The sequence below is a fragment of the Simochromis diagramma genome, unplaced genomic scaffold, assembly GCF_900408965.1.
Source record: "Simochromis diagramma unplaced genomic scaffold, fSimDia1.1 OVJJ01000426.1, whole genome shotgun sequence".
NCBI lineage: Eukaryota > Metazoa > Chordata > Actinopteri > Cichliformes > Cichlidae > Simochromis > Simochromis diagramma.
This window is the reverse complement of record NW_024387170.1, coordinates 2,412,819-2,431,936: the sequence shown is the minus strand read 5'-3', so window position 1 is coordinate 2,431,936 and position 19,118 is coordinate 2,412,819. Positions and strand designations below refer to the sequence as shown.

General features: G+C 42.5%; 1 protein-coding gene across 1 annotated transcript in view; it reads right to left on the bottom strand.

The window, feature by feature from the left end:
• Nucleotides 1-2,676, bottom strand: part of gabrr2a (gamma-aminobutyric acid type A receptor subunit rho2a) — a 73,958-nt gene extending 71,282 nt beyond the window's left edge. Inside the window, exon 1 of the mRNA XM_040049148.1 lies at nt 1,921-2,676. Coding sequence (XP_039905082.1) covers nt 1,921-2,042 — 122 coding nt within the window. The 5' untranslated portion in view covers nt 2,043-2,676. The remainder of the gene's footprint in view (nt 1-1,920) is intronic.
• Between the last annotated feature and the right edge of the window lie 16,442 nt (nt 2,677-19,118).

The window sequence follows — 19,118 nt, the reverse complement described above, 5'->3', positions numbered from 1 at the left end:
TCACTTAGGTGACGGCGGCCTCCGTTATTTTGTTTGGCCTGCCTGGTTATTGCCAATAGCAGCGTTGCTGTCTTGTTCTGTTGAAGCCTTATAGTTGTTTTCTTTGTTGAAGTGGTCACCATCTCGTTGGGTTGGCTTGTCTGATTTATCATTAAAGCAGCGTTGCTGTCTCTTTTTGTTGTTATTGTTTATATGAATATTGAGGTAATTGATTATAATAAAGATATATTTTGTGTTAAATACCTCTGCCTGGCGTTCTTTTCATTTCAACCCAGATCCAACTGTTACTGTCCCCCACCTTCTTCGCCTAGCTTTCATGTGGGGACGTAACACATCATGAAAGGATAGACCCCTGCATGGTATGTACCACTGGCAGATAGAGGAAGTGGCTGACATCCAGAAGTCCTACCAGTGGCTGGACAAAGCTGGACTGAAAGACAGCAAAGAGGCACTAATCATGGCCATTGATGGATTGGATGGCTGTGGCTCAGGAGCTAGAGCAGGTCATCTGCTAGTTGGAATATTGGTGGTTTGATTCCTGCTCCAGTCTACATGCCAACGTGTCTTCGGGCAAGCTACCAAAACCCCCAAGTTGCTCTCAGATAGAAGAATATAAATGGTAAATGGACTGGTTCTTATATAGCGCTTTTCTACTCTCACTGAGCGCACTCAACTCGTGCATTCACCCAGTCATACCCATTGCTCACACAAGCACTTTATCTAAGGTTTTTAGTGCTTCTATCCAACATTCACTTGCATTCACACTCCAATGGATGCATCGGAGAGCAACATGGGGTTACACGCCAAGGATATTTGGTATGCAGATTGGAGGAGCCTGGGATCGAACCGCCAATCTTCCGGTGAGTAGGTGACCACCTGAGCTACAGCCACCCCACAATGTCTGTGAATGCTATACAGAAAGCACTCAGGCATAGAAAAAAAATGCTTGTATTAATGGATGTAATATATATAAAGCACATATAATGGAATAACGAATGGTCAAGCAAGGCAAAAAGCAGGACATAAGAACCAGTCCAATTTCAATATTGTCATGTATTTTATTCAACTAGGATCTCTGCATTGGCTTTTAGCATCTGTATAAAACTCTGATGATGTTTTGGTTATATTTTTGGTGAAATATAGAAAATGTTAAAGTATTGTAAATTATTTCCTGCAACCATATATCAATATCACACCATGTGCACTATATTACTTCTGCTCTTACACCACTTCTCATTAACACAGAAGTCTGTTTGCTGTTTTATGCAATTCAACAAGTTACAGATGCTTTTCTTCTTTAGAGGTCTCTGACGACCTCTCAGTGCATCCTTGAACAAGTCTCTAATTCTGAAATTTCTATTAAGAGCATTATTCAGTGAACACACGTTTGGTAGCGCACTTTGATAGTCAGTGCAGTCCATAGATTGCTGTTAAGCCATATATAAGAATAAATAGTCATAAATAATCAAAATAACCAGTACAATGATTAATAATCATAAGCAGGAGATATAATCACACTGACATTCAGCTCTGACCACACCTTATTGATGCAGTGCACAAAGTTCAGGGATTTTAAAAAACACTATTTACATCTAAAATAAATCAACGACAAAACCTTTAATTTCAACTCAAATGCCTCTACACCATTTTGATCAAATATACACCATTCTTTGCTAAACAATTTCAACTGATTTTAGGTAGAGCAGCTGTGGTTAATGTCGCCTTAGATTAAATATTTCTAACATCACACGCCATCCATTAATCTTTAGCATCTACATTAACCATCATATCTAATGTAAGATAACTAACACATTTGTTTGTGACATAAACAGTTTTGTTAAACGTATAATTTACTAAGATGAGTCACCCACATTTCCACGTGTTAATCGTGCTTTGATTGTCTCTGTATTTTTCACTTACGTGCCATGCTTTGGGGTCTCCCCAGTACCGGCCCACCTTCGCACCCGGTGACCGTGCTTATAACATTCCCCGGTAATGGCAAAATATAGAAATAAAATCAGAGATTTGGTCAAATAACGCATCTTGACTGCGTGAATCTACCGGCGAGTCCCTTAAAAGTCCTTTTCAGACGGTTCATTACAGCAGGAATCAGTCGGTTGCTCATGGTTGTCAGCAGAGGATGGACGTTGTCTCGCTCATGGCATCACACTCTGCCTCACGAGGCAGCTGGAGAGGAACGTGTCTGTGTGTGATCCTGCACTCTGCCTGCACTTATTTCCCGCGAGCGAGAGAGCGCGAGAGGAACATCTGCAGCCTGCATGCACGGAGAGGAAACACACACATACAAGTAAGACTGCGACTGTGAGGACTGACAGATAATGAATTCCCTGTGTCTATGCTAACTCCAACCTTAAACATTACTTTCTGCCGTTCTTAAAAGGTCCACCACAAATGTCAAGATGGTTCTCACAAAGACAGTTCACGCGAGCGCGCGCACGCACACACACACACACACACACACACACACACACACACACACACACACACACACACCAGAGCGAGAGAGCGATTATGCTGCTTGGTATGACACAAGAGAGCCAGATTATAACCCCCTCTAAATAAAAAAATAAATAAAAACCTCATCACAGGAATCACGTTTCACCCAGCTCAGAGGCATGTTGGAACATTTTAAATGCAACCATTCAATGCAGCGCTGGCTGAAGCATTTCTGGGGATCTGGGCAGAAATATCCACCAAGTCACATGATATCTTATGTTGGTGTGATTCGCAGCTGTACTTAGCAGGAGACCATTTATACCCATATGGAAAAGATATATATAAATCTTATAAAGTTTGTATCTGCCTTGTGTGAAACTTGTATGAAAAGCATACAAGAGTGAAAACAGATATAAGATCCCTTGAAAAATTATATGAAACTTGTATGTTTTGGATACTTCCTAAAACAATATATGAAAGTAATGAGAAAGTGGCCACTTTCATGAGTAAATCATATAAGTTTTTACTATTTCTTTTCCATATGGGTATGCTGCACATGGAGCTCCATCAAAATTCTACTCCTATGACAAAGCCAACATATATTTGTATGAATAATAGTAAACAGTATGTCTTTAGGACCAATCATACATACAAAAAATAGACTAACAAATCAGTACTGATAAGTCCACTTATTTTAGGCTCTCACATGGGATTGGCTCTCTCTGCCTTAGAGCATCACTTCCTGTTCCTGTTACAACACACAGTGGTGTTTTTTAAGGAAAAACTCACAGATAACATCTTATTTCATTGTTTGATCGTCACATGCTTTATCCAAAGTGCATTCTCTCCTGAATCACCCACTAGTTGTTTCACAGTATTTATCACTGTGTCTTTAGAGATTTGTCAGCGTAGTTTAGTTTGTAGCCGACTCGCTAGCAGCATGGCTTCTTCACCTGTCCCTCCTGCACTGTCCTGCTTCTTAGTGTGTCATATGTTTAGCTACTCATTGGCCTCCTTTAATAATAATGATATTTGTCATAAATGCAGCCTGTTTACAACTCTGTAGTCCAGGAATGCTGAACTGGAGACCTGGCTCCACGCCACTGTAGCTAGCAAGGCCCCTATAGATGGTACGGCTGCATTTGTGTCTCATTCCCTCATTATCCTTCTGTGTATTCAAACCTCGTGTCTGCCTCTGTTAGTTGCTGGTTCGTCTGTGTTGTTCCCCTCGGTCTCCCTGCGTCTCTTTCCTCCGTCCCTGCATCTTTGTTCTGGTTTGTTTTATTAGTTTTGCCCAGTTTAGGTTTTCCAGTTTCATGTTCACCCGCCACTTCTGTATCTACTCTGTTCAATAAATACTCACCTGCACCAGAGCTGCTGCATTTTGGGTCCTTTCTACAAACTTCACACGTCTGCCACACCGGATGTGACAGTACCCTCCAGTTGTAAGCAAGAATGTGTGAGCAGAACACAGACAGTATTAACACTAGGGCTAATAGCAAAAAATACATATTTTTGTATATATCACCTGAATCACCTGTTGAGAGGGAAAAAAAAGAGAAAACAAGCAAACAAAAACAGCAATATAATAATACACAACGCCTGAGATGTCCCCAGAGAGGTGGCGTCTGTTACCCAACCTGACATGTAGACACAGACAAACAGGCACACACAGATACAAACATCCATTCCCACCCTCATGCTCTCATATGCACTTACTCAACACTCACCCAACGTGGAGACAGACATAAAGAGACGCTGTACACACGATCACACTCCCCAAGCGTACTCTACGAACCGGGTCTAGGTACCCTTGCCCCTGGAGGGGGGAACTGCACCCAGACCCAGGTAGTGTTACCCTTTTCCCTGGGGTGGAGAGAAGCAGACCGCCCCGACTCCACAGCAGCAGGGAGTCCCCACACTCCAGACGCCAATCGGACGTGTTTTTAAAATTGAGAGGTGGGCAACGACGCCAGGGGTGGGGTTGTACACCCTGATGGTCTTTTGGATTCCGTGTATCGTGCCCACCCCCAAGATCCTATATGTATGTGTTATGAGAGTGTGAGTAATGTGAATGTCTAAGTTGTGGGATAAAATTGAGGCACAGGCAGCCAGAAGGGGACGGAGGGGGGGATGACTCCCCTGCAACCTGGTGACACACCTTTACCCCAAGGCCCTGCATGTGTGGGTGATTGTGGTGGAGCGGGAAGAGGGAGGCAGCTCACTCTTCCCGCTCCCCGATGGGGAGGGAAGGAAGGAAGGGAGAGGCAAGTGGCCCCTCCCTGGGGCCAGCTCCCCCGCTGACTCCAGTAGGCACCCCCCATACTCTGCAACCCACCAGGGCAAAGGGGGCCTAGGCCCATCCGGACCGGGGCCCAGTTCAGCAGCGCCGCCCGGCCCCACAGAGCCCGGGACAGCCCACCCGACCCCACCACAGAGAAAACTACACCCACCCCGTCATCCACTCATCTTCCAGACTACACAAGACAATAGAGACCCAGGCTGAGTTCTTTCTCCACCAGGAGGAGGTAAGTTCAGAGAAGGTCCGTGTGAGTAGTGGCAGTTTGGTCTGAGAGGCCTTACTTGATGAGTAAGGAGGTAGGCAGGCGGAGTGACTGAGTGTATTCAAACCAGAGCGAAGGTGGGGAAGAATGCAGTGAAGTCCAGCGACCGGGTGAAGAGTAACTGCAAACGATGAAGTGAATATTCCGGAAGTGCAACTGGACACAGGAGAAAAACAAGTTCAGTAGCAACATGAGCATACAACTAGACAAGAAAATGGGCCGACACTAAAACTGGTTAGCAGACGTTCTGACGAAGAGTTGTTGTCACAGCTGGACTTAAATGCTGCAGCGCTAATTAGCTCCAGGTGCGCTCCTAAAGAGATGATTCTGACTCCGGCCCGAGGACGAGGAGTAAGACTAGAAAAACACTGGCCATGACAGTTAAGTGTCCTTGTGTGTCTTGAAAGGTGCTTTTAAATAAAATGTACTATTATTATAAATTTTAAATAGAATGTATTATTCTGGGCAGCCCAATTTTCATAGCTGGGTGCTATAGTTAAAGAGTTTCTTTTAAACTGGTCTTCCGCTGGGTGTGGAGGAGCGTTTACGCTCAGCCATTGTTGTGAGTGCACACGCCAAGGGGCTTCCACGCATTCATACAGCTGTATTTCACATATGACTATGAAAGGCGGAAGAGGAAGTAGTTCCATCCAATTTAGACTGTCCGAATGATATACAGGGTGGGCCATTTATATGGATACACCGTAATAAAATGGGAATGGTTGGTGATATTAAAGTCCTGTTTGTGGCACATTAGTATATGTGAGGGGGCAAACTCCTGAAGATGGGTGGTGACCATGGTGGCCATTTAGAAGTCGGCCATCTTGGATACAACTTTTGTTTTTTCAATAGGAAGAGGGCCATGTGACACATCAAACACATCAAAGAGCCCACAGCGTAGCACTCGCCGCACGTCACTGGAGAGTGGCATTAGTCGAACATCCCTTCGGCGGATATTAGCTACTCACAAATGGCACCCTTACAAACTCCAGCTACTGCAGCATCTCAACGAGGATGACCCCGATCGGCGCACAGAATTTGCAGAATGGGCAAAACAAAAATTGGAACAGGACCCTCAGTTCACGCAGAAGATTTTGTTCAGTGATGAGGCAAACTTTTATGTGAATGGTGAAGTTAACAAACAAAACCACCGCTATTGGTCTGACACTAACCCACATTGGATGGATCCCTCCAAAACTGTTGGACCAACAAAAGTGATGGTTTGGTGTGGTATATGGGGTACAACGATAGTGGGTCCATTCTTCATCAATGCAAACCTCAAGGCCACTGGATATTTGAAATTGCTACATGATGATGTGTTTCCCTCTTTGTGCACTGAAGCTGGCACGTTCCCTGAGTTTTTCCAGCAAGATGGTGCACCACCACATTATGGGTGCCAGGTCCGAGCATTCCTAGATGAACAGTTTCCTGGAAAGTGGATTGATCGTCGTGGGCCAGTTGAATGGCCCCCAAGGTCTCCCGATCTGACCCCCTTAGACTTTTATCTTTGGGGTCATCTGAAGGCAATTGTCTATGGTGTGAAGATACGAGATGTGCAGCACCTGAAACTACGGATACCGGATGCCTGTGCTGGCATTTCTCCTGCGGTGTTGCTATCAGTGTGTGAAGAGTGGGAGAAACTTGAAACTTGTAAATAACTCATGAAAGAATAAAGTTACGTTGAAACCAAGCACACCATTGTTTTTCTTGTGACATTACCAATAAGTTCGATGTGTCACATGGCCCTCTTCCTATTGAAAAAACAAAAGTTGTAAAAGTTGGCCACCATGGTCACCACCCATCGTGAGGAGTTTGCCCCCTCACATATACTAATGTGCCACAAACAGGACTTTAATATCACCAACCATTCCCATTTTATTATGGTGTATCCATAGAAATGGCCCACCCTGTAGTTTCCTTCCCTGTGTTCCTGTTAATGATAAACTACAAATTTACCCCGATAAATGGTTTCAGTCATTATGCAAATGTACAGTTTATAAGATTTGGGAAACCTGCAGTCAGCTGAGACTGAAGAAGTCACTTGGATGAGTGACGAAACGTTTCTCCCACTGAAAATGCTACGTCCAGATGAACAGAATCAATTTTTGGATATCCATTTCATCATTTGACGTGGGCTGCTGGACTAAAGGTTTGATACAGCCAAAGAAATCATTTGAATTCCAAATTTAAATGAAAGTGCCCTTTCACAGATTTTCTTTAAATAAAAGTAAGATTGGAGATCTTTGATCATCAAGTGTCGGAATATTAAGTGGAAGTTTAATTACACTGCAGAGGTTCTTGTCCATGCATTTGTGTCTTCCTGCATTGATTATTGCGACGCTCTTCTTTCTGACCTACCAAAGAAAAGTTTTAGAGGTCTACAGATGGTGCAAAATGCAGCTGCTCGCATTTTAACAAGAACTGGGAAATTTGAGCACATTACCCCTGTTCTGAGATCTCTGCATTAGCTACCTTGTCAGGTTCGAGCAGATTTTAAGGTCCTGCTGCTCACCTACAAGGCTTTAAACGTATGAATATATAGCAATGGTGAAATTTAACTTCATTGACAAAACAATTAGTTTACTCAATAAAAACTGAAGGTGCCATGGTCCTGTGACCCAGCATTTACGTTTTTGGACCTTTTTGACCTTTATTACTTTTATTGTAGTAATCTGTGTACCTTAGTCTTTATTCAGTATTATTTAGTTTGCTGGTGCTTCTCAGCTTAATCATTTGTACTTTTAGTTTCTTGTTAATTCAGTTTATTCTGTTTTATGTCCCGTTTGTCTCGGTCTCATCTGTGTCTTCCACCCAGGCTGTCATGTCTCCCTCGCTCTCTCTCTTCGTGCTGTGTTTCCTGTTTTATTTTGGTAGTCCTTGTCTCTCGCACATTGTGTTCAGTTTTTCTTCCCAACCGTGTCGCTATGGCTGTATCCCAATTCAGGGTCTGCAGCCTTAAAGGCCGCATTTTAAGGCCGATTACGTCACGGCGACGCGACGAAGGCTGTCCCAATTTGAAGGCTGCTCGAAATGCGGCCCTCAAATGCGTCCTTCATTAAGGACGTGGCGGTGTAGACTTCATGGCCCAACATATCCCAGAATGCATAGCGCGGCGGTGGGTGTGGATAAATTTGCAGAAAAAAACGGCGGATGAGGGGCGCCCGAAGAGTAAACTTTAAGTACTGAATATTATGTCACTTATTTATGTGCAAATGTTTAATAGCGAAGAACATTAAAACATTCCTGTTGGCCACATGTCGGCAAAGTTATGTGACATTAGTGACGTTTGTACTAACTTGGTTTTACAGCCTTTACTTTAAAATATACGCCGTTCAATAGCTGAGCTTAATCTTACAGAGAATGATCAAAGCTCATGTAGAAAGAAAGAAACAAATGAACAAAAGATGTTCTCCTTCATTTCTGTCAAACAAAGCTGTATGACACGTTTCCAGCTGTTAGTATCATGGTTGCTAGGCAACCTGGGCAGCGCAACGGAGGCTAGACCGTCCCATTTCACAAGCCTCGCACTTCCAGCCTTAGCGGTCTTTACGCGGCCCTTGAGGATCGTTGAGGCTGCGTACTTTAAGGCTGCAGACCCTGAATTGGGACACAGCCTATGTCAGATTTGTTCCTCCCATGTTCCCCAGCTGCCTCCACTTACCTGATTATCCTGTTCTGCCATTTATTGTGTGAGTTTCCCATTGTCCCTTGTAGTGATGTGTGATTCCACTGATTTCCTTTCTGATCCGATACCAAGTAAAATTCAGGGTGGTATCGATGATACTGATCCAATACCGATACTTTGTACAAAAACTTAATGTTTATTGTATTTCAAATTATAGCTTCATAATGATTACAGGACATCAGACTACTTGTTCTTACTGCTAACTAATGCAGAATTATCATATAGAAATAAAAAACCTAAAGTTGTGCACTATTTGAACATGTTGCCTGCCTGCAGCATTAAAGGACTGCCTGAGAGACGTCTATCTCACCCTAGCAGCACCTGTCCCTCTCCTCTCCTCTGTCATATCACCTATTCATTGAAGACACCCCACAGATAATTTGCAGAAGTGGATTTCCCAATCTGTCTTGACTGGGGCTATACTGATCTGTCGTGGTAAGACAGTTGAGCATAAGAGCAAAGCTATCGATCAATCTACATTTCTATTCTCACTTGTGCCATGGAGTATTTACACTGAAGTGTCATTCATTCACTTTTGCAACATTTGGCGTAGCCACTGTTGTACAGCCATTTGTACTTTTTACTAAACACACCGTTTTCACTAAAAGTGATCCTGATCATAAACACAATAAACATTGGCCTATCATAAATCATGAGATGTTACTGTTACCGTCTCTATACGTTTTGCTATCCATCAATCTGGTAAAAATTCTTCTGTTTAATTTTCAAAAGAATGTTTTTCCCAGTCCTGAGCAGGCTCTTTTACTGGCAGCATCTGACCTTGCATTTTTGTTCCTGTAAGAACGAGTTTGCACATTTCCTTGTAAATCTTCCTTTAGAGTATTCTTGACTTTAATTGAAAAGAAAAAACCCTTAAAAATATTTAACAAAGGAACAATTCTGTGATAATCCACTTAGTTGTATAGCCCAGCATTTCAGACCTTTTGGCGTTGCTTGTTCTTTCAGAATAATGATGGATGCCTACTTTAATTTTTAATTGGCTTAAAAATCTCTCTGTATATGTTTAATCCAATGTCTGTAATGAAAAGGAAAGATTGGGTTGCAGTCAGTAGGCACAGCCCAACAAGCTGGCCATTAGCCTCCATAATTTTGCCAAAGGGGGAAAAAAAAAAAGATTTATTGTGCGTCACATCTGTGTTACAAAGTGTTACAAAATACTTTTTAAAATAAATATGGATATGTAAATGGATTTTAAAAAATTAAAATATTGAAGTCTGACATTTAAAACGGCGGTGGAAGGAACAGCTACAAAGTTTGCTTTTCTTCATGTCTGAGTTTGTTGATCAGGTGCTTTTTTTCCAGCAAAGGTTTTAATGGTGATCACAGGAACAGTGCTACAGTTTTAGACACTAGAAACACGTTTTCTTTCAGTCAACCTGAGCTCTCCGTCTCAGTAACACTTTCGCCTCTTTGCTCTTCGCGGTGTGTAAACAGACTCAAGCTCCATGTTAAACTATGCCAGTGCCATCATCACTGCTGCTGTTATCAGTGTTTCTGTTCAACCTTGGGCTTAAAGTTGTCAGAATCTTTATTCACATGCTGCTCCTAAAACCATTTCTATTGCAGGTCTGCTTTTAGTCGCAAATGTGGGTGAAATGCTTGTGTTTACTACAACGGCACGAACCAGAGCTGAGTATTAAATAAAGCATTAAACAAAGAATTTGTGTCGCGAATCAAATCATTTGAATTACTCAATGAGTTGTTTCAGCCCCAAAACCTAAACACAAAGGTCTATTGAAAATATGAACATCAGCCAAAACAACAGCACTGATTTAAAAACTTAACTTTATGAAAATGATTTCCACATAATTTACTGTATACGTTCAGGGCCTGTATAGGCACAGTCCCTACAGAACATACAGACAAAATTAATAAACTGAATCAATTTCAGCTTTGGTTTTCATTACATATATTATACTGTCTTTATCTTTACGACATATTTGAATAGGGTTATTTGAATAGGTGCAGTAAATTGTTAAATGATACTCATTGGAATATACTGGACCTGGATTCAACATACTATGTTAGAGGCTGGTATTAGGTGAACATGGTCCTTGATGATCATCTATGTCCAGTTGAGAATGAATGTGCGTGTACTCGTGTAATTAAAACAACTGAACTTTAATCAATAGTGTCACCTCTACTCTTTGCCTTGGCAGAGGGCAGTGATATAGGCAATGACAGAAATGACAACTATCATTGTAATCACCCTCTTTAAGGTCTTTTAACTCAAGACATTAGAAAGTCATGTAGTAACATCTGGACTGATGTGTTTACAGGCAACATTTTAATCACAAGTTTAAGGCTGTTGGTTGCAGCCATTGCTCTGACACTGTGTATAAATGTAACAGGGCTCAGTGCTGGTTCTTACAGTTTGAGCTGAGCTTTACTTGTGAAGAGCACATTAGCTTACCAATCTCCTTTTTGTCTGTACAGGCTGACCTACCAGCATTGCTGCTGTAGTACCAGTCCAAAATCGCCCAGCTGCAGTTGGACAGACTATAACGTCACCCCTTTTGATTTTATAAATTACCTTATTAGGGTATTTAAGAAAACTTCTTAAACTTTTGCTTTCATCACAATGCATCCACATAAATCCCGCCCACCCTGGCACCATATCATGAAGTCCTCCACTAAAAACTGTGCCATCAAAAAACTTTTTGTGTGCATGAAGCAACAGTAGGATTGTCTTTTTGGACAAGAACAGTAGCACAGCTTCTTTAATGCCCTCTACTTGCTGCAGGTTGAAGGATGTCATCAGTAGGAGCCTAGGAAACATGACTCTCACTACATCTGAACTCAAATGAGCAGCAAACAAACTTTAATGAATCTCCATTGAAAACATCAGTTTACAGTGTTATTGTCACCAGCAGCCTCTAACCATATTCAACACGTTCTCACTCCCAAAGCTAGGTGACAAATCGTCAACATATTACGTTTTCGGGCACCCAACACGTTCCTACACGATGACATCGGAAAACTGAGGACATAAGAACGTGGAAGGTCACCTTTCATGTTCCTCAGGAACGCCGCGGGACGTGACAAAACGTCGGGATGTTACGCCTCGGGAGTGCTTAGCACTCTTGCTGCATAGTAAGAAGGACCTGAGTTTAATTCCACCATCAGGTCAGGGTCTTTTTGTGTGGAGTTTGCATGTTCTCCCCGGGTACTCTGGCTTCCTCCCACAGTCCAAAGATAGTCAGTTAGTGGGGATAGGTTAATTGATCAATCTAAATTGCCCATGGGTGTGAATGTAAGTGCAAATGGTTGTCTGTCTCTGTGTGTTAGGCTACGTTCACACTGCAGGTGAAAGCGCATCAAATCCGATTTTTTTGACCCTATGCGACCCATCATGGTGTGACAGTGTGAACGGCACAAATCCGATATTTTCAAATCCGCTCTGGGTCACTTTCGTATGTGGTACTGAATCCGATACATATCCGATGTTTCAGAAAGCGACTGCTGTGTGAATGGTCAAGTCGCATTAAATCCGTCTTTTACGTCACTGACACAAGACAGACGCCAATTATCAGCGCCGGAGAAGACATCGCGAACGCTTCCTGGCCATCCGGTGAAACTGAAAATCCATTTCCCTTTCCTGTTTGCTCAGGGATTAATTTTTGGATTAGCTGCTGGATTAACAACTGCATTTAAAAAAAAAAACTGCGGCTATTCAAATTAGGCACACCGTGGGATGTAAGGAGCTCTCTGATTGGTGGACAGACACAGGCTGTTTGCTTGGATTTTTTTAGCTCATAGCTTCGCCCTGCTAAGAAGCATGTGTGCTTGTACAAAGGCCGTTCATCCTCAGGATTTACACTCAGCGCGACACGGATATGTGAAGAATGAAGGGACCCTGCAGCGAAACGGACAGCGCAACCTCTGACTGAGTGCCCATTTACGCAGTCTGACCACCTGTTGAAGGTAACGTGCTTCAAAAATGAATTTACAAATGGAGAATTCATTCTACAATTTCTTGATGGATGCTCAATCATCCAGGTGAGTAAATCAGTCTCAGCCTGCAGTCAGCTGAGACTGAAGAAGTCACTTGGATGAGTGACGAAACATTTCTCCCACAAAAACGCTAAGTCCAGATGAACAGAATCAACTTTTGGAGTTATTCTACAATTCATTATTTAAGCACAGAATTCTTTATTTCGATGCACGTGGCTCTTGTGGTCCTCCATACACACACACATACACATTTTGTTTTCAAACTCCACTGCAATTTATTTCATACCTCAAACCTTTTGTAAACAATTAAACAAATAAATGCAAACTGCAATAAATTACAGGTTGCAATAAAATAAACTACTCCCTTTTTTAAATAACAGAAAAACAAACCATCTTTATGGTAATTATTTTACGTGTAGTTGTTTTTTTTTACTGTGTAATAATATTCAACACTGCTATCAATACATTTTTCAAAAAATGCCTATATGCCAAATGGGTTTAAAAATATAACCAGCTGTGGGATACTGTTTGTCCGTGATTTGGACCGGGGGATCAAATTGTGTCAGGATCAGCCTGATATTACTTGTATCCTCCTGTAACTTTACTGTATAAAGAGCTATCATCTCCAAAATCTCAAGAGTAGTTAGTCATTATAAGAAGTGTTTGTAAACTAAAAATCAAGAATGTGGGATACTGTTTGTCTGTGATTTGGACAGCCCAGCACCTCCCTATGCAGGGGAAACAAATTATATCGAAGATACTTACCTTGGTACCACCATTGTGCAGGTAAACCAAAAGCAAGAAATGCTTCACCATATTTTCTAGTGTTTGGCTTGGAAGGAAGTTGGTTTGGAGGCATATTTGGCGATGCTTCATCTTCTGCTTTTCGTTTGTGTGGGAGCCCCATCAAAAACCTTTCCATTATGCTAGCAGTGTCCAAGCATTCTTTTTTTATTTATACTGTGCCCCCCCCTGCAATGGCTCTGTGCCCCCCACTTTCGGAACCAATGTGTTAGAACATGATGTTGGTTATAGGCAAACTGTGGTTTGACAGAACACTGCTCGGGTTCAGATTAGGCAATCCGTTCCTCCCAGCTTCTCCAGGTCTCACTGCCGTTGCCCACATGACCATTAGGGCAACAGTGTGCAGGTGGAGCACCCTCAAGCACCCCACCCAAGCACTTCAAGAATTCTGGGTACTTGGAACTGTCGTTTGGCACATAAGCGCAGGGGCAACCTTCCGATTACAAGATGAACTGCCAACTCTTGAGCCACGATCGCCCCAGCACAATTCAATTCAATTCAATTTTATTTATATAACACCAAATCACAACAACAGTCGCCTCAAGGTGCTTTATATTGTACAGTAGATCGTACAATAATAGATACAGAGAAAAACCCAACAATCATATGACCCATATGACAATGTACAAGCAGCAAGCCAAGTGGACACCAAGATACCCACACCAGCCCTCCACGGAGGGCAACTCTAAACTGGGACAGACTCCAGCCACTCTCCTGAAGACTGGGACCAGATCCAAAGCCATGTGTTAAGATCAGCCCGAATATATCTAGCCAATACCTTTCAAACTCATGTACTAGCACAGGCTACTTTCCCACCAGAGAGGCCACATTCCATATCCAAATAGCCAGCCTAGGTAGCTGAGGATCAGTCTACCAGAGTCTCCGTCTTTGGCCTTTGCCCAGCACACATGGCACCTTCTGCGGGTGGTGGGCCTAAGAGGGGTGGCCCATGTCCCTCCTTCTATCACTACTACCGTTTTCTTCTGCTTGTCTACCACTCCTGTGTCCGGTTTGTTAGCCACCACCATTTTGTCCGTCTGTATCTGGAAGTCACACAGGATCAAAATGGGCATCTCCCATTTTGACCTCGGGACTTCCAGGCCATACTCGGCACAGATGTTCCTGATTACTATGCTGGCCACTTGGTTATGGCGTTCCATGTATGCCCTGCCTGCTAGCATCTTGCAACCTGCTGTGATGTGCTGGATTGTCTCAGGGGCATCTTTACTTTCTCTAACAACATAAGCAGGCTGTTTTTACATTAAACAAACATATCTGTTTAATTACACCTTAAATAATAATAATAACAATAGTATTTGTTTTGTTAAAAATTGTATTTAGACATTTAGTTTTGTTGTGAAAGTCCAAAGCCATAACCCAGATTAGTGGCCTGTTATATGGTTAAAGTCCAGGTTGCCTTTATAGTTGAAAATAAAGTAATTTATCTTGTCCTTCTAAACAAATAAGTTAAATTCCACAGTTCAATCATCAGAAACATTTTGAGGGTGCCTATGTTATATATAATCACTGCCATATGTTTTATCTGGTCAGTGTGCTTATTAGAAACCTTATATATTGGAAGTTAGCCTTTAACAAGCATGCAATGATTACATTTAAATTAGGTGCCTTTAAACACATCTCTCTTTAGGCCTAAAATGACTTTGGCAATACCACACATTCAGACACAGTAGTAAATGGTGTTTTAATCTATATGCTATATGCTATGTGCTAGTCTAATTTGGTTGTATGAGGTCTACATTGACTTTCTGTGTTGGAAGTTATAATGGTTGCACAGCCATTAAGGATCAAATCAGCTTCTAAATAATTTTCTGTTTTTTCTCCCTCTGTTTGTGTTTTAAAGCATGACTCCAGAGGGTCATCAACACAGCACAGAAGGGTCATCAGCTGTGCTCTTCACTCCCCAGAGGAGCTGTACAGGTCCTGCTGCCACAGAAAAGCCTGCAGCATCCCGAAGGACACATTCCACCCCGCACATCACCTGTTTGAGCTGTTACCCTCAGGAAGGCGGTACAGGAGGACAAAACAAACAGACTGAGGAACAGCACATACGCCAGGACTGGTGCATTAATAAATATACTCGGGGGTTAAAACCACTGTGAAAATATAACTTAACTGTGCAGTATTTCTAAGGACTATATCACTGTGCAACAGCCGTGTTCTTCACTCCTATAAACAGTCTTGTATATACTATATTTTATTTATTTTATTTTTTTATTTGTTGTATATATATTCTTTTTTTTCCCTTAAAAGTGTGCTCGTTTCACTTGCACTGAACAGGTTTGCATACAATTTTTCATCTTCTTAAAGCACAATGACAATATAGATTCTGATTCTGATTTCCTGTCTGTGGGGCTCAGAGCAGCACTCCACACATCACATCAAACTCTTACAAGTCTATAAAAGGAGCTGTTGGACAGAAAGACATCAACTGTTTGGTTTTCCAATACATTAGTAATTCTCAGTGACATTTATCAACCTGTTTTTCTTATTTGTTATTTGGCTTTCCTTACTGATCTTTTTCCTGTCTACTGTTATCAGACTTATCAGAGATATGAATGCTCTGTGCTGTTGCTGATGACTCCAGTTAATTCTTCAAGACATGCTGTGTAAGTAAACAAACAGCGACAGTTTGATCTGCATTTCTTGAAAGATCATATGCCACAAACTTAGTTTAGAGGGTCCACACTGTCTGCACAGTAAACAGTGAAGTCTGCAAGTTCTGTTTGTGTTTGCAGAGCTCTTTAAAAAAAATATGCTTTCATGACACTATTGTGTGTCGGGTGGTGGTCAGGGCTGTCCAGACTGACATTGAATGTCTACTCTCCGGTGGGGAGGGAGCCTGAGATTGTCTAAATTGGGATCTGTTCAACAGCAAATGCAGATTTATCTTTTTTTAAGAAAGCAAATAAGTTGGTGTTCTAACAAGAGAGAGAGAGATTCCTAAGTCACAGATGGAGGTTCAAGGTCATTGCATCTCCAACCCACATCCACTGCCACTGTACTTAAGGGAAGTTAAAGACTTTCTTCTGCACTTACATTTGGATCACCTAAATCCATCTGGACAGGAAACAAGTCATCCTTAAAATATTACAACATACCAGCTTATGTGTTTGAATGCAAAACAAATGTGTTGTTTGAGCTAGAGACTGCACTTGTGACTGGACAATATCGATTATATAAGTAATGTAACTTGCAAAACAAAGTTGTAGAAAACCTAAACTTAGTTTCAGAATAGTTACATCAGAGACTTTGTTTCATTCTAAGATCATTAACAGTGTTGGCAATATAATTGTTCTTTGTTCAGCAGAACAACAGTGCCCAGCATGTTAGCTGATATACTTTTTTGTATCTGAAAACAAAGGTTGGGTTGATTTTAAACACCATTATAAGAAGTGTTGTTAATTATTCTTTTTGAATTATACTTGCATACAGTGTTATATCAATATATAAACAATTAGGGTAAATAATTAGTATTGCACAATCAGAAACATCAAGTTATTATTAGTACTGTAATGTGCAATGAAAAAGTTGTCCTAACTTAGTCATCTTAAGTCAGCTTTACTCAATTTATTTGAGGCAATGAGTTTGCATATTTTTTTTAAGTTCTGGGAACTAATTTGATTCTACAGTGTGGGACTCACCACTAAGATAATTTCAGGGAGAGTCAAAGCCAACGAGTACAATTGTAAATTATAATTTAAAACAGCACATCATCAACTGATTAACTTGGTCAATAGAAAATTTATAAACCTACACCTCAATTCCATGTTAACCAAAGAATATGAAAAGAAAAGGTGAATATTAAAAGAAAAATGGCAGCTCATCCCTGCAAGCCTCCCTTGGGTCACATAAATCAAAGAATCAAAAGATAAATTAATCAGGTTTAATAAGCAAAAACAAGCCAATGAGAAACATATAAACCCAATAAAACCAGGCAAACAAGGCTAAGGTTAACAGCATATTCAAAAACACAAGGTGCTTTGACAATCAAAAAAAGTGTCCAAAGGCCCACCACACACACACACACACACACACACACACACTGCTACAGTTTGAGTGCTTGCCACCTCCTCTAAAAGAAAAGACTTCACAATGTGACCATGAAAACAACTGACGTCCCCACAGCATTAGTAATGCTAGTTTACACACACATACCCCCTCCCATGGTGCACAGCAGCAAGCTGAAGCAGAACAGATCTTCAGATGGTGTTGCTGGATATTCAGTTTGGCAGCCTCTTCATGTCTCATATCACAGACTTCTTCCCAGGAGAGCAGTATTTTTAGGTTTTATGTTTACTGGGTTCATTTTACCTGTCAGGAGTTTTCGGTTTTCCATTTCAACACTGAATCAAACAGGATGATGTCACAGTTGTCTGAATGAGTCACTTCTGACTGTGTTTTTCAACCTAAAATGGAAATAGCAGGTTGCAAACATTAAAATTAAAATAAACCCACAAACAAGAAAAAGGAAAAGGGCATATAAATAGAGGTTGGAGATTAATGTAAAAGGACCCAAATACAAGACTCAGGACACAAAGTGCATGAACCAAGCTTTTATTACAGGCTGATCAAAAATTACAGAATGAACAATAATCCAATTTATGGGAAATGGCACATCAGGGAAATACAGCATTGAAGAATAAGGGACGAAGAGACAAAAGACAAAGAGACACTATGACAATATATATATAATATATTATATATAATATATCCCACTGGAGGGCCCGAGGAGCCCGTCCAGTCTCAAGCCACGTTAGCTGGGGGTTCAGGTGAACCCAGCCAGCGTCCTGCCTCGTCGGCTGGAGGGCCTGAGGAGCCCATCCTGCCTCATGTTTCGTCTGCTGGGGGTTCGGGTGCCTCCTGGGTCCGAGGAGCCCGTCCAGCTTCAAGCCAAGTCAGCTGGTGGGTCCGAGGAGCCCACCCAGCACCACGCCTCGTCTGCTGGGGGTCCTGGAGGACCCAGCAAACACATCCTCACGTCTGCTGACGGTCCGGGGAAGTTTGTTCAGCCACCACCTGATGAATCATCCCCTGTGACTTCTACACCGTTGCCTGCATCCACATCACCTCCTGCAGCATCACCGCCTGCAGCATCACCACTGTCAGGTTCCGCAGCCGTCCCGCTGCCATCAGGTTCCGCAGCCGTCCGCTGCCGCCTGGTCCAGCCTCTGTGCCTTCATCCACGCCTGGTCCAGCCTCCGTGATGCCGCCTTCGTCTTCGTCTGGTCCAGCTTCAGCTCCGCCTTCGTCTTCGCCTGGTCCAGCTCCGCCTTCGTCTGGTCCAGCTCCGCCTTCGCCTGGTCCTGCCCCGCCTTCGTCTTCGCCTGGTCCTGCCTTGCCTGGTCCTGCGGTTGCCACACCGCCGTCTGAGCCAGCTTGACCCGTTCCACCTCGCCTCTGCCGGCCGTTTTCCGGGCCTCTAAGTTGGCATCATGGCCTTCGGGGACGGCCTCCGGAAAGAGTTCGTCGCCGCCGCTGGCATCGCGGCCGACCTCCGGACCTGCTCAGTGGCCGCCACTGCCTTCCAAGTGGTCAGCCTCCTGATTGGTTTTGGCTGTGCCGCCGCCGTTGCCGTGTGCACGGTCAGCCTCCAGAACTGTCTTGGTCCTTGT